Raw genomic sequence first — 13817 nt, forward strand, 5'->3', positions numbered from 1 at the left:
AGGCACGCGGGCCACACAGGGCCAGTTGGTCAGCAAGCAGGGTCCCAGCCTCCCCATTCACACCCGGAGTGAGCCAGGGGCCCCGGGGAGCACTCCTCCACCTTGGGAGAGGGTGACCAGGGCCTGGGAGATGACGGTGAGCACTCAAAGTGCGTTTCCTTGCCCTTCCGACACCTGGGGTGGCCGCTCCCCCCAACACCACCCAGTGATGGGACCACCGACTCCCCTCCCACAGAAAGCTCAGGGCATCACACACTGGCTGATAGAAAAGAGAATGAACTGAGTGCTTTATTGGAATGGTGGTGGAGTACAAACGTTAAGACAGATGGTTTGGATACAGGCACCATCGAAATAAATACATAGATAGCTAATAATTTAGCTTGCCCGCACAGCGGGCTCTGTGAGGCTCAGTGAATCAGCACGGAAAGGTCATTGTGTGTGAAGTAGAGTAGCACCGGGCTATATCCTTGCCCTGGTCAGCAATTGGGTGCTGTCGGGGCTCCTGTCTCCCCGGACAACTTCTGGGCTCCCGATGGTGCGGTTGGCATGATTCTGTGGAGAGAGAAGGATTCAGGGAGCTGTGCCCGAGCCCGGGGGCTGAGCCAGCCAGGGTCCAGCCTGTTGGTCTCCCGAGGCCCCTACACCGAAGGTGAAAGCGACATCTGCCGCGCGCCCGAGGCGCGCCGCGATGGCGCGGCACCCAGTCCCCTCTCTACACCTAGACGGGGCAGGACCTCCACCCGACGTCAGAGATCGAAATCGTCCTCCCCCACCACCGCGTGCCGCGGGCGAGCGGGCTGCTGGCACTCACCGTGGTGGGACTTAGGGCTGGCCGCCCGGCCCGGCCTCGGGCTCCTGCTCCGCGGCGGCCGCGGCGGCCGCGGCGGCTGCTGCGGCCGCGGCGCGCTCGCGGCGGCTGCGGAAGTCCTGCAGGGCGCGGCGGTTCTGAAAGTCGATGAGCGCCAGCGTGATGGACGCGTTCCAGTAGCTCTCGCCCGCGCAGCGGAAGTCGATCTCCTTGCGGTCGGTGGTGACGATGGTGAAGTAGACGTACTTGCCGGTGCGCTCCACGCAGTCCACCTTGAGGATGGAGTGGAAACGCAGCTCCTTGGGGCGCGCGCCGGGGCCGGTGGGGAACAGCCGCAGGCGGTCGGTGGTGAGCACCCCGCGCTTCTTCTTCCACACCTGGAGCAGGCTGTCACTTCGCTTCTCCAGCTCGCCCTCTCTCAGCACCTCTCCCGGGCTCCTCATGTTCGCCAGCATGACAGTTGGAGGCAGACGACGTTCGAGCGACGGATGGCAGTGCGAGTGATGCGCTCTGGCGGCGTGGGAGCCGCCTTTATAGTGGCCGCGCGGGGCGCGCTCCGCCCCCCCCCCCCCGCCCCGGGCACGCCCCCGGCCCCGCCCCCCGTCGTCCTCCCCCTCCCTGCCCGCCGCGGTCGCCCGGGGGCTGCACACAGCATCCTCGCCCCGGGCCACCCAGTCCACGTGTCTGCAGCCTGCGCGCCCCCCCCCCCTTGATTTCCCGGCGCTCCAACCCCCACCCCCAGCCCGGTGGGGCGACTCACGGTCCTCACCCCGCCCCGGACGCCGGCCCTGCCGGCTATGACTCACTGCTCGGGAGACCCGGGCAAGCGCCCTCGGCCCAGGCCGGCCCGGAGAGGGGTGATGGCGGGACCCAGACCCCCACCTTCCAGGTGCCCTGACACCCAGCGCAGGGCTTGTGGGGCAGAGGCAGCGGTCGCCCCGTTCCTCCTACGTCCGGGGGTCCCTCCTGGGGAAACCCTTTAGGGGCTCTGCCCCAGCCGGCCTGATCTCCCACCTTGCCGCCCGCCAGCCCTCTCCTCCTTGGTTCGGCCCGGCAGGAGAGCAGGTGTCGAGAGCTTCAGTTTTCACTCCGGTTAAGAGACAACAGCCACTTGTTAGATTTGGCAACCCACGGAAAGTGCTAGAACAGCTCCCCGTAGTGTCCAGTAAGCATGAGGGCAGGTGAGGCTGCTCCAGCTCCCTTCCTGGGTCAGCCCTCCTCCCGGGCCCTCCAGGCCTCTCCACTGTGGGGGGAGGGGGGACACATAGGGACCTTCCAGGGGGCCTGGGAGCCTAGGGAGTGGGAAAGGGGTTGGTGCCTGCCCGGGGAGGGGGTCAGCCTGGGCTGGGGTGGGGGCCGTGGAGTCATGGCCTGCCAGCCGGACTAGTCTCCTTATTCACCATCGTCCTTTAAAGGGTTTAACAGGAGCAGGAAGTGATTGCTAGATCCTGCCGGGTTCCCAGGGGTGGGGGTCCAGCCGACAGAGGGGATCTGATCTGTGGGGGCCCCACCTGCTCCAGGGCCCCCACTTTCAAAACAGCTTACCTGGCTATGACCTGGGCAGGTACTGCAAAGCGAAGGGAGCAAGGTGAGCTGAGTCCTGCTGGGTGTGACAGTCACCCCACCTCCTGGTGCAAAGTGGAAACGCAGGTACTCTGGTTCAAAAAGGATTAATAACCAAGGCAGCGAAGGCGGAGCATGAAGCCACAGGTGGGACCTCCTGGGTGCAGGCCCGCCCTGAGCCAGCCGGCCCTCTGCCACCTGCCCTGGCCTTGCCTCCTGGTCCCAGCCCGGGCCCTGCAGGGTCACCGTGAGGAATAAGGGGCGCCACTGGCTGGTTCAGATGGGCGGCTCGGGCCAGGCCTGAGTGGATGGACAGGGGTGTGGAAGGGGGGCAGCTGAGAGGTGGAGTTGGGCCCAGGACTCTGGCTTGTGGAAGGGAGAGCAAGCACAGGGCCGGCTGGTCAGGCTGCGGGCAGCACGGGGGAGCAGGAATCGGCAGGCTCGCGGAGCAGGGGAGCAGGCCGAGGATGAAGCAAGCACAGGGTGGGTGGGAGGTGGGGAGACACAGCTCCCCTCAAGGCAGCACAGGGCAGAGATGTAAGGGGTGAGTTCCCTATTGCTGAGAGCATCCCAGCAGAGCTGGTAATGGTGAGACTGCTGACCCTCCTTCCCCAGGTTGTGTGTCCTGGGCTTTTGGGGGATGCAGGGAGGCAGACCAGGGCCGAGCTCTCCACCACTGCCTCTAGGGAGCCACTGTGAGCTGGCTGGGTGCCTGGCACCCTGCCTGGACCCCTCTGAGGCCCTCTGGCCGTTACCCTGACCCAGGTGCTAGGCAGTGGCAGCTCAGTCAGGGTGAGGCACACCACAGACGCTCAGCATTGCTTGAGCATCTACTGGGTACCTGCAGGCCTGGCTGGTGCTGGGGCCTGGAGGAGAAGGAAGGAACCCCGCCTGCCTGGGGAGCACTCGGCGTGGGGAGGGCGCTGCCCGTGGGACCGAGAGGACGGCTTGGCAGTCTCCCTGGCGGGGACAGGGTGCCAGAGAGGGCTTCCTGAGGAGCCAGCTGAGCCAGGTCCCGGGGGACATTCTTCGTGCCCCTTTTCTCAGACGTGGAGCGGAAGCCCTGGGGAGGACGAGCTGAGAGAGGCAGGAAGGGTGTGGAGGACTTGCAGTCCAGGTGAGGCCAGGCGGGTGGTGATCAGCAGGCCCACCCGGCACTCTTCTCCATCCCCACTGGCCAGGTACCCCCAGGGCCAGCCAGTGACCAGCGGCCTGGGGGTGGTGTCCTGAAGGTGGGTCCATGGGAGCTGGGAGGGCAGGTCATCGGGTGGGAGACCACCGCTGCCCTCCCCACCCCCCACCAGGCAGCTGCACCCCCACCAGCCAGAGGTGGGGGGCCTGGGACCCCCACCAGCCAGAGATCTCCCTGCCTGGCTCAGCCAGGCCAGTGTGGGCCTGGAGCAAGGAGGGGACCCTGCTCCCGCCTCCCATGCAGGCCTGTTGGAGGGTCCTCAGAACGTGAGGACGAAGCGAAGGGCTCACCTTGCAACCCCCGTGAGGGTCTTCTAGGGGGACACCTCCCGAGCCGTTTGATAGCAGGGAGGACCCGCCAGGCTGGCTTCCTGCCCAAGACGGAGGCGTGCAGTGTGGACTCGGGCTGCACCCACAGGGAGCTCCGGCCCCAGCGGGTTCTGGGCTGAGTTGGTGCTGGGGGCAGGGAGGGGGGACCCTGGCCTGAGAGACGGGGCCTGGCACCTTGGGGAGGCCAGTGTGGGCCCTGCTTTCTCCCTCCGGGTCACCCCGTTAGCTGGGGGCCGCTGGGGAGGCTTTCTTGGTTCTGCAAGGAACGGAGAAGGGGTCTCAGAGAAGTTGAGTGACTCAGCGGAGGTCACACAGCCGGCCAGCGGGCCTCAAACGCATCCGACCACGCCCCGAGCCTGGGGGCAGGAACTGGCTCTGCCCAGGGGCTGAGCGGGTGCTGGCTGGGCGGTGTTCGTGGGGCCCTGCCTCGGGACACCGGAGTCAGGCAGCACTGGTCTGAGCCAAGTTTACTAATATTTATCCAAGGGCTGCTTCCGGGATTCTCAGGGAGCCGAGGGGACCCCCTTCCAGCAAGCAGACAGAGACTGGTCCCCAAACATCCGGCTGGGGACTCCTGCCTTCCTTCCCAGCTGGTGAGGGTGTCAGGCAGGCCGGAGTGGAGCGAGGGCGCCTCTTCAAAACTCCCCATGAGGTCATTTCCCTGCGGTGATGAGGCCAGGCCTCCAGGCTCCAGCACAACCAGCCTGGCAAAAGGCAGCCTGTGAGGAAGCGTGCGTCATGGCAGCCCCGAGCCTGGGGCTGCCTGCCATGTCCTTCCTGCGGGTGACAGTGCTGAGGCCGGCCCTGCTCCCGTGCCTGGAAGTCCCCCTCCTCCAGGAAGCCCTCTGGGATTGCCAGGCATGACCTCAAGCTGGCCCTCACCAAGCACACCACTTGGGGTGTCACTCCAGTGCGGGCCTGGGGAGGTCCAAGCTGCCTGGAGTTGCAGCATCTGAGAGATGGCCTGACACCACGTGACCTGAGCCTGACACAGCCCATTGGCCATGGCCTGTGACTCAGGCCTGTCCTTAATCCTTCTCCTCAAAGCTGTGGCCTGGGAAAGGCGAGAGCTCCAAGGGCAGGAGGCAGGAGGCCTATCCCCACCTGGTTCCAGGCTCTCACTGTCAGCCCGGCCTTGGTCCCTCAGGGCTGTGTCCCTGAGCCCCTCAGCTGGAGTCCAACGGGCCCACCTCACAAGGCACTGGGGATCGCGTGAGAAACAGTGACGCTGCCCAGAGCACTGTTCCCCTCCTCGGGCCCTGGCGAACTCCTGTTCATCCGTCAGTACCCCGCTCAGAAGTCACTGCCAGTCCTGGAAAGGCAGAGACAAAGGTCTTAGGCTCCGGGACCCTTGGGGTCCAGCCCAGGTGCTTAGGAAATGTTTCTGGATGTGAGTGGACCACCTTACTGCCCAAGAGACCCAGCTCTCTGGAGTCAGAGTAACTGATGCTGGTGGAGACTGTTTCCTTGACTGGACAGCTAGGACATCCCGTGGTGGGGACAGGGCCAGGCAGGTCCAGGCCTGTGGGAGCTGAGAAGAGGGTCCTCTCCTGTCATCATAGCGTGGGGAGAGGAGAGGGGAGCCAGCTGGGAGACAAGGGACCTTTCTGGACGCTCAGACGAACACATGAGCATAATAGAGGAAAGGAGAGAGGGCGAGTGGACAGGCACGGCCACCACCTCCTGGATGGTGCTCAGTCGCCTGGGCAGTGCCATCCCAGGACAGGCGGGGCATCCTGCTCCCAGCCACAGGGCCTCGGAGTCTCAGGCAGCAAGTCTGGGGTGGGGCTGTGTCATCTGGGCTTTGATTTTTGTAAATGTGTCTATGTGTGTGTGTGTGTGTGTGTGTATATATATATATAAATTTTAGTGGCTGTGCTGGGTCTACATTGCAGTACAGGCTTTTCTCTCATTGCGGAGAATGGGAGCTACTCTCCAGTTGCGGGGCGCAGGCTTCTCACTGTGGGGGCTTCTCTTGTTGTGACCGGGCTCCAGGGCGTGTGGGCTCAGTAGCTGTGGCTCCCGGGCTCCAGGGCACAGGCTCGGTAGCTGTGGTGCCCCGGCTTAGCTGCTCCGCGGCATGTGGGATCTTCCCAGGATCAATCCCTTGTCTCCTGCATTGGCAGCAGGATTCTGTATCACTGAGCCATCCAGGGAAAAAGCCCCATCATGTATATGTTAATAAAATTCTTTACTACTTAAAAAAATTACCAAAATAAATGACCAATTGTTCATATAAAAAGTTAAGAAACTGATGAAATGATTTCGAAGTTTTGAGCACTGCTCTCTCACGACTCCACCTCAGACCCACTCTCGATGTGGCAACTGACCTTTGATTCTTTTTAAAAAATGTATTGGTGTTTCATCAAAAAATTAAGAATAGCATTATCATGTCATCCAACAGTCCCCCTTCTGGGTCTCTTCCCAGAAGAAGTGAATGCAGAGAATTGAATACATGGTCACACACCCGTGTTCACAGCAGTATCCCAGCAGCCAACAGTGGAAGCAAGTGCCCATCCATGGATGCTGTTGTTCAGTTGCTCAGTCGTGTCTGACTCTTTGCGACCCCATGGACTGAAGCACCCCAGGCCTCCCTGTCCTTCACCATCTGCTGGAGTTTGCTCAACTTCATGTCCATTGACTTGATGATGCCATCCAACCATCTCGTCCTCTGTTGCCCACTTCTCCTCCTGCCTTCAGTCTTTCCCAGCATCAGGGTCTTTACCAATGGGTAGGCTCTTTGTATCAGGTGGCCAAAGTATTGGAGCTTCAGCTTCCTATCAGTCCTTCCAATGAATATTCAGGGTTGATTTCCTTTAGGATGGACTGGTTGGATCTCCTTGCAGTCCAAGGGACTCTTAAGAGTCTTCTCCAACACCACAATTCGAAAACATCAATTCTTTGGTGCTCAGCCTTCTTTATGGTTCAACTATCACTGATTTTGGAACCCAAGAAAATAAAATCTGTCACTGCTTCCACTTTTTCCTCTTCTATTTGCCATGAAGTGATGGGACCAGATTCCAGCCTGTGCTTCATCCAGCCCGGCATTTAACATGATGTACTCTGTAGCTGGAATCAAGACTGCTGGAAGAAATATCAATAATCTCAGATATGCAGATGACACCACCCTTGTGGCAGAAAGTGAAGAGAAACTAAAGAGCTCTTGATGAAGGTGAAAGAGGAGAGTGAAATAGCTGGCTGAAAACTCAACATTCAAAAAATGAAGATCATGACATCTGGTCCCATCACTTCATGGTAAATAGATGGAGAAACAGTGGAAACAGTGAGAGATTTTATTTTCTTGGGCTCCAAAATCACTGCAGATGGTGACTGCAGCTGTGAAATTAAAATATGCTTGCTCCTTAGAAGAAAACCTATGACCAACCCAGACAGCATATTAAAAAGCAGAGACATTACTTTGCTGACAAAGATCCAGCTAGTCACACCTATGGTTTTTCCAATAGTCATGTATGGATATGAGAGTTGGACCATAAAAGAAAAGCTGAGCGTTAAAGAATTGATGCTCTTGAACTGTGGTGTTGGAGAAAACTCTTAAGAGTTCCTTGGACTGCAAGGAGATCAAACCAGTCACTCTTAAAGGCGATCAGTCCTAAATATTCATTGGAAGGACTGATGGTGAAGCTGAAGCTCCAATCCTTTGACCACCAGCTGTGAAGAACTGACTCATTACAAAAGACCCTGATGCTGAAAGAGACTGAGGGCAGGAGGAGAAGGGGACATCAGAGGATGAGATGGTTGGATGGCATCACTGACTCGAAGGACATGAGTTTGAGTGAACTCCGGGAGTTGGCGATGGACAGGGAAACCTGGCGTCCATGGGGTTGCAAACGGTTGCACACAACTGAGCGACTGAAGGGAGCTGATAGAACCAGATGCCATGATCTTAGTTTTTTGAAGGTTGAGTTTCAAGCCAGCTTTATGGAAAAAAGCTTTTCGCCTTCATCATGGGATTTTTAGTTCCTCCTCATGTTCTGCCATTAGAGGGGTATCACCTGCATATCTGAGGTTTTTGATATTTCCCCAGACAATCTCGATTCCAGCTTGTGATTCATCCAGTCTGGCATTTTGCTTGATATGCCATGCATATAAGGGAGTCCCTGGTGGCTCAGATGGTAAGGAATCTGCCTACAATGCAGGAGACATGGGTTCAATCCCTGGGTTGGGAATATCCCCTGGAGAAGGGAACGGCTACCTACTCAGGTATTCTTGCCTGGAGAATTCCACCGACAGAGGAGCCAGACGGGCTACAGTCCATGGGGTTGCAAAGAGTTGGACATGAGTAAGCAACTAACACTTCACTCTGCATATAAGTTAAATAAGCAGGGTGACAACATACAGCCTTGTCATACGCCTTTCCCAATTTTGAACCAGTCTGTTGTACCATGTCCAGTTCTAAGTGTTGCTTCTTGACCCACACACAGGTTTCTGAGACAGATACGGTGGTCTGTATTCCCATCTTGTTAAGAATTTTCCAGCTTGTTTTGATCCACACAAAGGCTTTGGTGTAGTCAATAAAACAGAAGTAGATGTTTTCCTGGAACTCTCTTGTTTTTTTGATGATCCAATGGGTGTTGGCAATTTGACGTCTGGTTCCTCTGCCTCTCTGAAACCCAGCTCGTACATCTGGAAGTTCTCAGTTCAAGTACTGAGGAGGCGGGACGACCCTCCCGTAGCGCCTTGGCAGGGGATGTGGTTCCACCAACACCTTGATCCGGGACTTCTGGCCTCCAGAGCTGCGCGAGGACAACACTCACTTTGCGGCCGTTTGTGACGGCCGCCCCAGGACACTGACACATCCCCCAGGGAGCCTGATGGTGAGCCTGCCTCCAACCCCGCCCACCCACTCTCACCCTCCCCTGGGCCTGCAGCCAGGTGGCTGGCAGATGAGAGCCCGTGTGAGACAGCGTGATGGGGTCATCAGCTGACCACGGGTGCTGAGACCACCGGTGACTCTGAGCTGGGTTCTCAAGGTGAGCTGGGGTTCTCCACATCACCTGACTCTCCCCAGGCGTGGACAAGGAGACAGAGCTCCTCGTGGTCTGGAAGTAAATACTTCCTGGCCAGGAGGGGAGCCAGAGGCGAGGAGAGCAGGCTTGGGACCTTCTAAGGGGCCTGGGCTGCCCCAGGAGATGGCTGACAGGGGACCAGCAGTGGGGAGGGACCTGGCCAGGGGGTCTCCTCAGCCCCTCCTCTGGGTGGAGGCTCTGCTTTCTTTGGCCCATCGGCCTCTCGCTGGACACTGCAGTCTCAGGTAGGTCTCTGCACAAGGCCCCTGCCATCCGCCAGCCCCATCTCGGCGCCCACCCATGAGCTGCTAAGGGGCCGGGCACCCTGGCCCTGGGTCCCCGGGCCCCTCAGACCAGCCCAGGCACCTCATGCTCTCACATGTCCCCTTGTGCCTCCCACTTTGAGGACCAGGGTCCTGGCACCCACTCCCCTGCCTCCTGCCCACCCTACCCTTTTCTGCAGCCATCTGCCTTGCCCCGACCCTGGAACTTCCCGAGGCAGGAGGACGCCTGTCTCACGGGGGCCCAACACCACCCCCAGGAGCCTCTGTCCCCAGGAGGATGCCCCAGCCTCGCGGAGGCCCAGCGCCGGCCCCAGGAGCCTCTGTCCCCAGGAGGATGCCTGAGCCCCACGGAGGCCCAGGGCTCTGAGCCCGCAGGCTCTGGGGAGGCGGTGTGGGCAGCCAGCCCTGTACTCAGAGTCTGGGAAGGAGGCGGTTCTGGCCTCGCACCCGGCTTCCCCTCCCTGAATCCCCAGGGCAGGAAATGATGGGTCCCCTCAGGCCCCAGATGCAGAACCAAGACCTGGGCAGGCCGCAGCCGAGTAGGGCCCTGGGGAGCCCCCAGGGAAGGAGACCACAGAGGCTGTTTGTGGCCTGTGCGAGGTCCACAGGCCCCACAAGCGTGGATCCCCGCTGGGCCGGGGTTGTCGGCTTGTCGTGGGAAGCCACGTCCGGCTGCCTCCCCGAGCTGTCGACGTGGCCAGACGGGCCGGTGACTGGGCCAGCAGACACCTCGGGGTGGGCGGGGGCCGCACCCAGGCGCACCATGGTGCCTTGGCCTCGGAATGTAGCCAGGCTGCACCTTCCCGGTGGCCCGAGGAGGCGGGGCTCACAGGGGTCTCCAGCGCCAGTGCCTGGTGGGAATCCACAGACAGGCTCCAGGGCTGTGAGAAGGGTTGGAGGAGGCTGAGGTGTCCAGAGCATCAGGGCGAGTTCAGAGGCCTGCCCAGGCCAGGAGGGTCCCAGAGCTCTTGCTGTCGGGGACTGCCTGCCAGTGACTCTGGGGGGAGTGGGGGGACGGCTGGGTCTGGGGTCATGGGCTCCTGCTGCCCACGTGGCCCTGCCCTCTGAGCCTGGGGCCGGGGGGAACATCTGCCCCCACAGGAAGGAAGCTGCTCACGAGGGCTTGGAGGCAGGGGCCCGAGTCCGGTGCGGCAGCCATTAGCCAAGGGCCACCCGTGCTCAGGACGGTGCCCTCCTGTGGGGCCCAGCCCCCAGCACAGCGCCTGCTTCCACCAGGGGCCTGGCTGGCGGCACAGCTGGAGGTGGTCCCTGTCCCCCCAGGCCTCTGCAGCCCAGCCAGCGTTGCCTGGCCCACTGGGCGCTTGGAGGCAGTAAGGGGAAGTAGGGAGGAGAGACTGAGTGGACGGTAGGCCAGAGATCCTACCCTGGGCTCCACCCTCCCGCTCTGTCCAGCCTAGTCGCCCACCTCCGGGGCGAGCCCACCCACCCCCGCCCCCCTGGCTGGGAAGAGTTCAGGGAGAAGGAACCACTGGGTTGAGCCAGCTTGGCCCTGTCACGGCCTGGACTGAAGGGGGAATCCATGGGCCTGGGGGGACGGCTAGGCCCTGGAAGAAGTGAGTCAAGTCTCTGTGCGGCCCCTGCCCCAGAGTGGAGGCCGTGAACCGACATGGCAGGCCGGCCACCAGGGTGAGGCAGGGGCCGGGAGGCCTGGTGCCCACGCCAGGCTCTGGGGCCAAAACCCCTAACCCGTAAAAGAAAACCCGAGTTTTAAGCGGAAGCACCCCCATCTGTGGGGCTTGTGAAAACATAGCTGCGGTGAAGTGTACAACCACACCTCCCCACGCGACAAGTGTGCGCCCTGACAAGTGTGCACAGGCCCCAGCCACTCAGGTGACACTTCTGAGAGCCCCGTGTCGCTGGGCTCCTGCTGCCAAGGGTCGCCCCACGCCAGGTGCACGGCCACTGCTGCCACCTTCAGCACCTTGGGCTCCTGTCCCCCGAGGCCTGGGCGCTGGGCCGCATGTCTCCCAGAAGCTGGGGTGCTGAGGCTGCCGGAGGAGGGGGTCAGAGTGGCCACTGGACCCGGAGTCCACCCCTCAGTTTTGAGAACACAGTGACAGACGAGGCGCAGGCCCTGAGGGAGGCAGGGAACCAGACCCTGAGGCCTGCGACAGAGCAAGCGGGGCCTGGGGAGCCTCATGGCAGAGACCACGGGAGGGAGGGGACCCCTGAGGAGCATTGTGAAGGCCGGGCGGGGCGCCCTGGCCATCAAAGCTCTACATGGCCCGCGGCAGTCAGGGGGCAGAGGCGGAGGCCTGTCCGCACTGGCAGCGCTGGGCCCAGGCAGCCGCAGCTCCAGGCAGAGCCGGGCGGGCATGCTGGCCAGGCCACCGCAAGAGCCACCGCCCCACTGCCTCCAGGCTGACGGCTCTGGGCAATCCTCCTGGATGCTGTGACCTTCCAGCTGCAATGGCAAGGCCTGACTGAACGCGGGGGCCCGTGAGGGCGTGGCCGTGGGGTCAGAGCCCCAGTGCTCGGTGGGGAGGGCACAGCTGCAGGGCTCCGCACGGCCGTCTTGCCAAGTGTACCTGGAACAGCCAAGCGGCAGCCTGCAGCCCCAGCGCCGGGCACCCTCGCCCACCCTTCCTACCCCACAGGGGAGACAAAACCCGGTGCCGCATTCTGAGTAACCTCAACATTCTGCCCTCTACCCTGACTGTCCTGAGGTAAACCCACGTCGTCTGCCCAGGCCCTCACACGGTTCCCCAGAGCGGACACAGAAAGGGGCCATCCCAGTGTCTCTCCCCGTCTGCAGTGCCTCTGTCCAGCCTCCTGTTGAGCTGGGAGCCTCATGGGATGACTCGGCACTCACACACAGCTGCTCCTGTACATCGGTGTGCACTCACACACAGGTGTTCCCATGCACCAGTGTGCACTCACACACAGCTGTGTTCCCATGCACTGGTGTGTTTCCACACACAGCTATGTTCCCATGCACAGGTGTTCACTCACACACAGGTGTTCCCACTGGTGTGCTCCCACACACAGGTGTTCCCATGCACAGGTGTTCACTCACACAGTGTTCCCATGCACAGGTGTGCTCCCACACACAGGTGTTCCCATGCACCGGTGTGCTCCCACACACAGGTGTTCCCATGCACCGGTGTGCACTCACACACAGGTGTTCCCATGCACTGGTGTGTACTCACACACAGGTGTTCCCAAGCACTGGTGTGCACTCACACACAGGTGTTCCCATGCACTGGTGTGCACTCACACACAGGTGTTCCCAGGCACTGGTGTGCACTCACACATAAGTGTGTTTACCACATAGGTTCTGTTCCTCCCAACACACGCCAGATGTTCCTCACGGGCAAGAAGGTGCCTTGGTCCATCGTGGCCAGGAGTTCGCCAAGGGAGGGGACTCGACCCCTCCTGTCTCCTGGGGGTGAGTGAGGGGCCGCCCCACCCTATGGCCATCTCAAACAGCGAACCATGTCCACAGACTCGCACCCAGGTGACACACACCTCCTCTCCTGAAGCCTACAAGGTGCTGGGCAGAGAACCTAACCGTCTCCTCTGGCTCTCATCACACCAACCTGCCAAACGCTCACCAGTGCCCACCAACGTACCGAAGAGTAGCTGCTCGCCTAACTCGCCCAGCATCCTTCCACGCTCAGGGTGGAGCCGCTGCTTCGGATGTGAACTCAGGTCCATGTCCCACTGGTGAGGACAGTGGGAGAGGGACCAGGGGCAGCGAGATAAGGTGCCCACAGTGCCATGCCGTTTGCTCGCCTCCTGCAGCCCCCCCGGGCGGTGCCCTGCACCACCACCCTAGAGTGGGGGCTCCTGAGGGGACAGGGCGGGGGTGTGGGGGCCTCACGCACTCCCCAAGGATGGGGTACTGGCTACGTGTGGGTGGGAACAAGGCAGCCTCTCCTTGATGGCCTCTGGGGCGGGCACGGGCAAGGGTCCCCCCCCCACCGCTGGGGGGGTCTGAGGCTCGGCCGCCGCCACTTCAGTCAAGACCTTCCAGCCCTACAGTGGTCCCGGGACGCAGGCTCACCCCTCAGCCATGCTCTGCGCCTCCCACCCTCCCTCATGGCCACCAGTGCCCTCCCCTTTCTGGCCGCTCTCGTGAGACGCCAGCCCCGGAGGCAGGCGGGCATGGGGTGAGCTGGACGCCTGTGTGGACGGGAGGCGGCCAGCCACCCGCCTGCCTGCCCTGGCGCCTCCTCCCTCTCTGGGCGCCGCGACCTCGCACCGGCAGAGTCCCAGCTGCGGCGCTGGAGCACGAGACCTGGGGAGCAGGTGCTTCTGGGAAGGGGGCGGAGCAAACACCGGAAACCAGAAACGCGTGACGAGACGCGGCCCTCACGCCGGAAGCGTCTTTTCCGGGAAGAGCTCCTGCTCCTGAGACGGGGGCGGGAGGAAACCCCGGGAAAGCAGCGCGAGAAGACCGACGGCACACGGCCCTCTCTCAGGAAGCGTCCCTTCTGGAACCTTCCAACCTAGAGGGTGCAAACCTGCAAATGCTCAGAAACGACTCTTTGCTGGGTTCGGAGCCGGGGACCCCAACCCATCGACAGGGAAGCGCGCCTCAGGAACACACACCCCAGGAGTCCAGAAGCCCTGGACCTGCCCACACCCAGC

The 13817-nt window shown here is 61.5% G+C and overlaps 1 protein-coding gene across 1 annotated transcript; it reads right to left on the bottom strand.

Moving 5' to 3' along the window:
- Positions 1 to 260: 260 nt before the first annotated feature.
- Positions 261 to 1289, bottom strand: PHLDA2 (pleckstrin homology like domain family A member 2). The gene is made up of 2 exons (XM_055583287.1): positions 812 to 1289; positions 261 to 552 (listed from the first exon to the last, which is right to left on the bottom strand). The coding sequence occupies exon 1, from the start codon at positions 1261 to 1263 to the stop codon at positions 823 to 825; it is 441 nt and encodes a 146-aa protein (XP_055439262.1). The 5' UTR covers positions 1264 to 1289; the 3' UTR covers positions 261 to 552; positions 812 to 822.
- Positions 1290 to 13817: the final 12528 nt, after the last annotated feature.

Source organism: Bubalus kerabau, chromosome 5 (genome assembly GCF_029407905.1).
Source record: "Bubalus kerabau isolate K-KA32 ecotype Philippines breed swamp buffalo chromosome 5, PCC_UOA_SB_1v2, whole genome shotgun sequence".
Classification (NCBI taxonomy): Eukaryota; Metazoa; Chordata; class Mammalia; order Artiodactyla; family Bovidae; genus Bubalus; species Bubalus kerabau.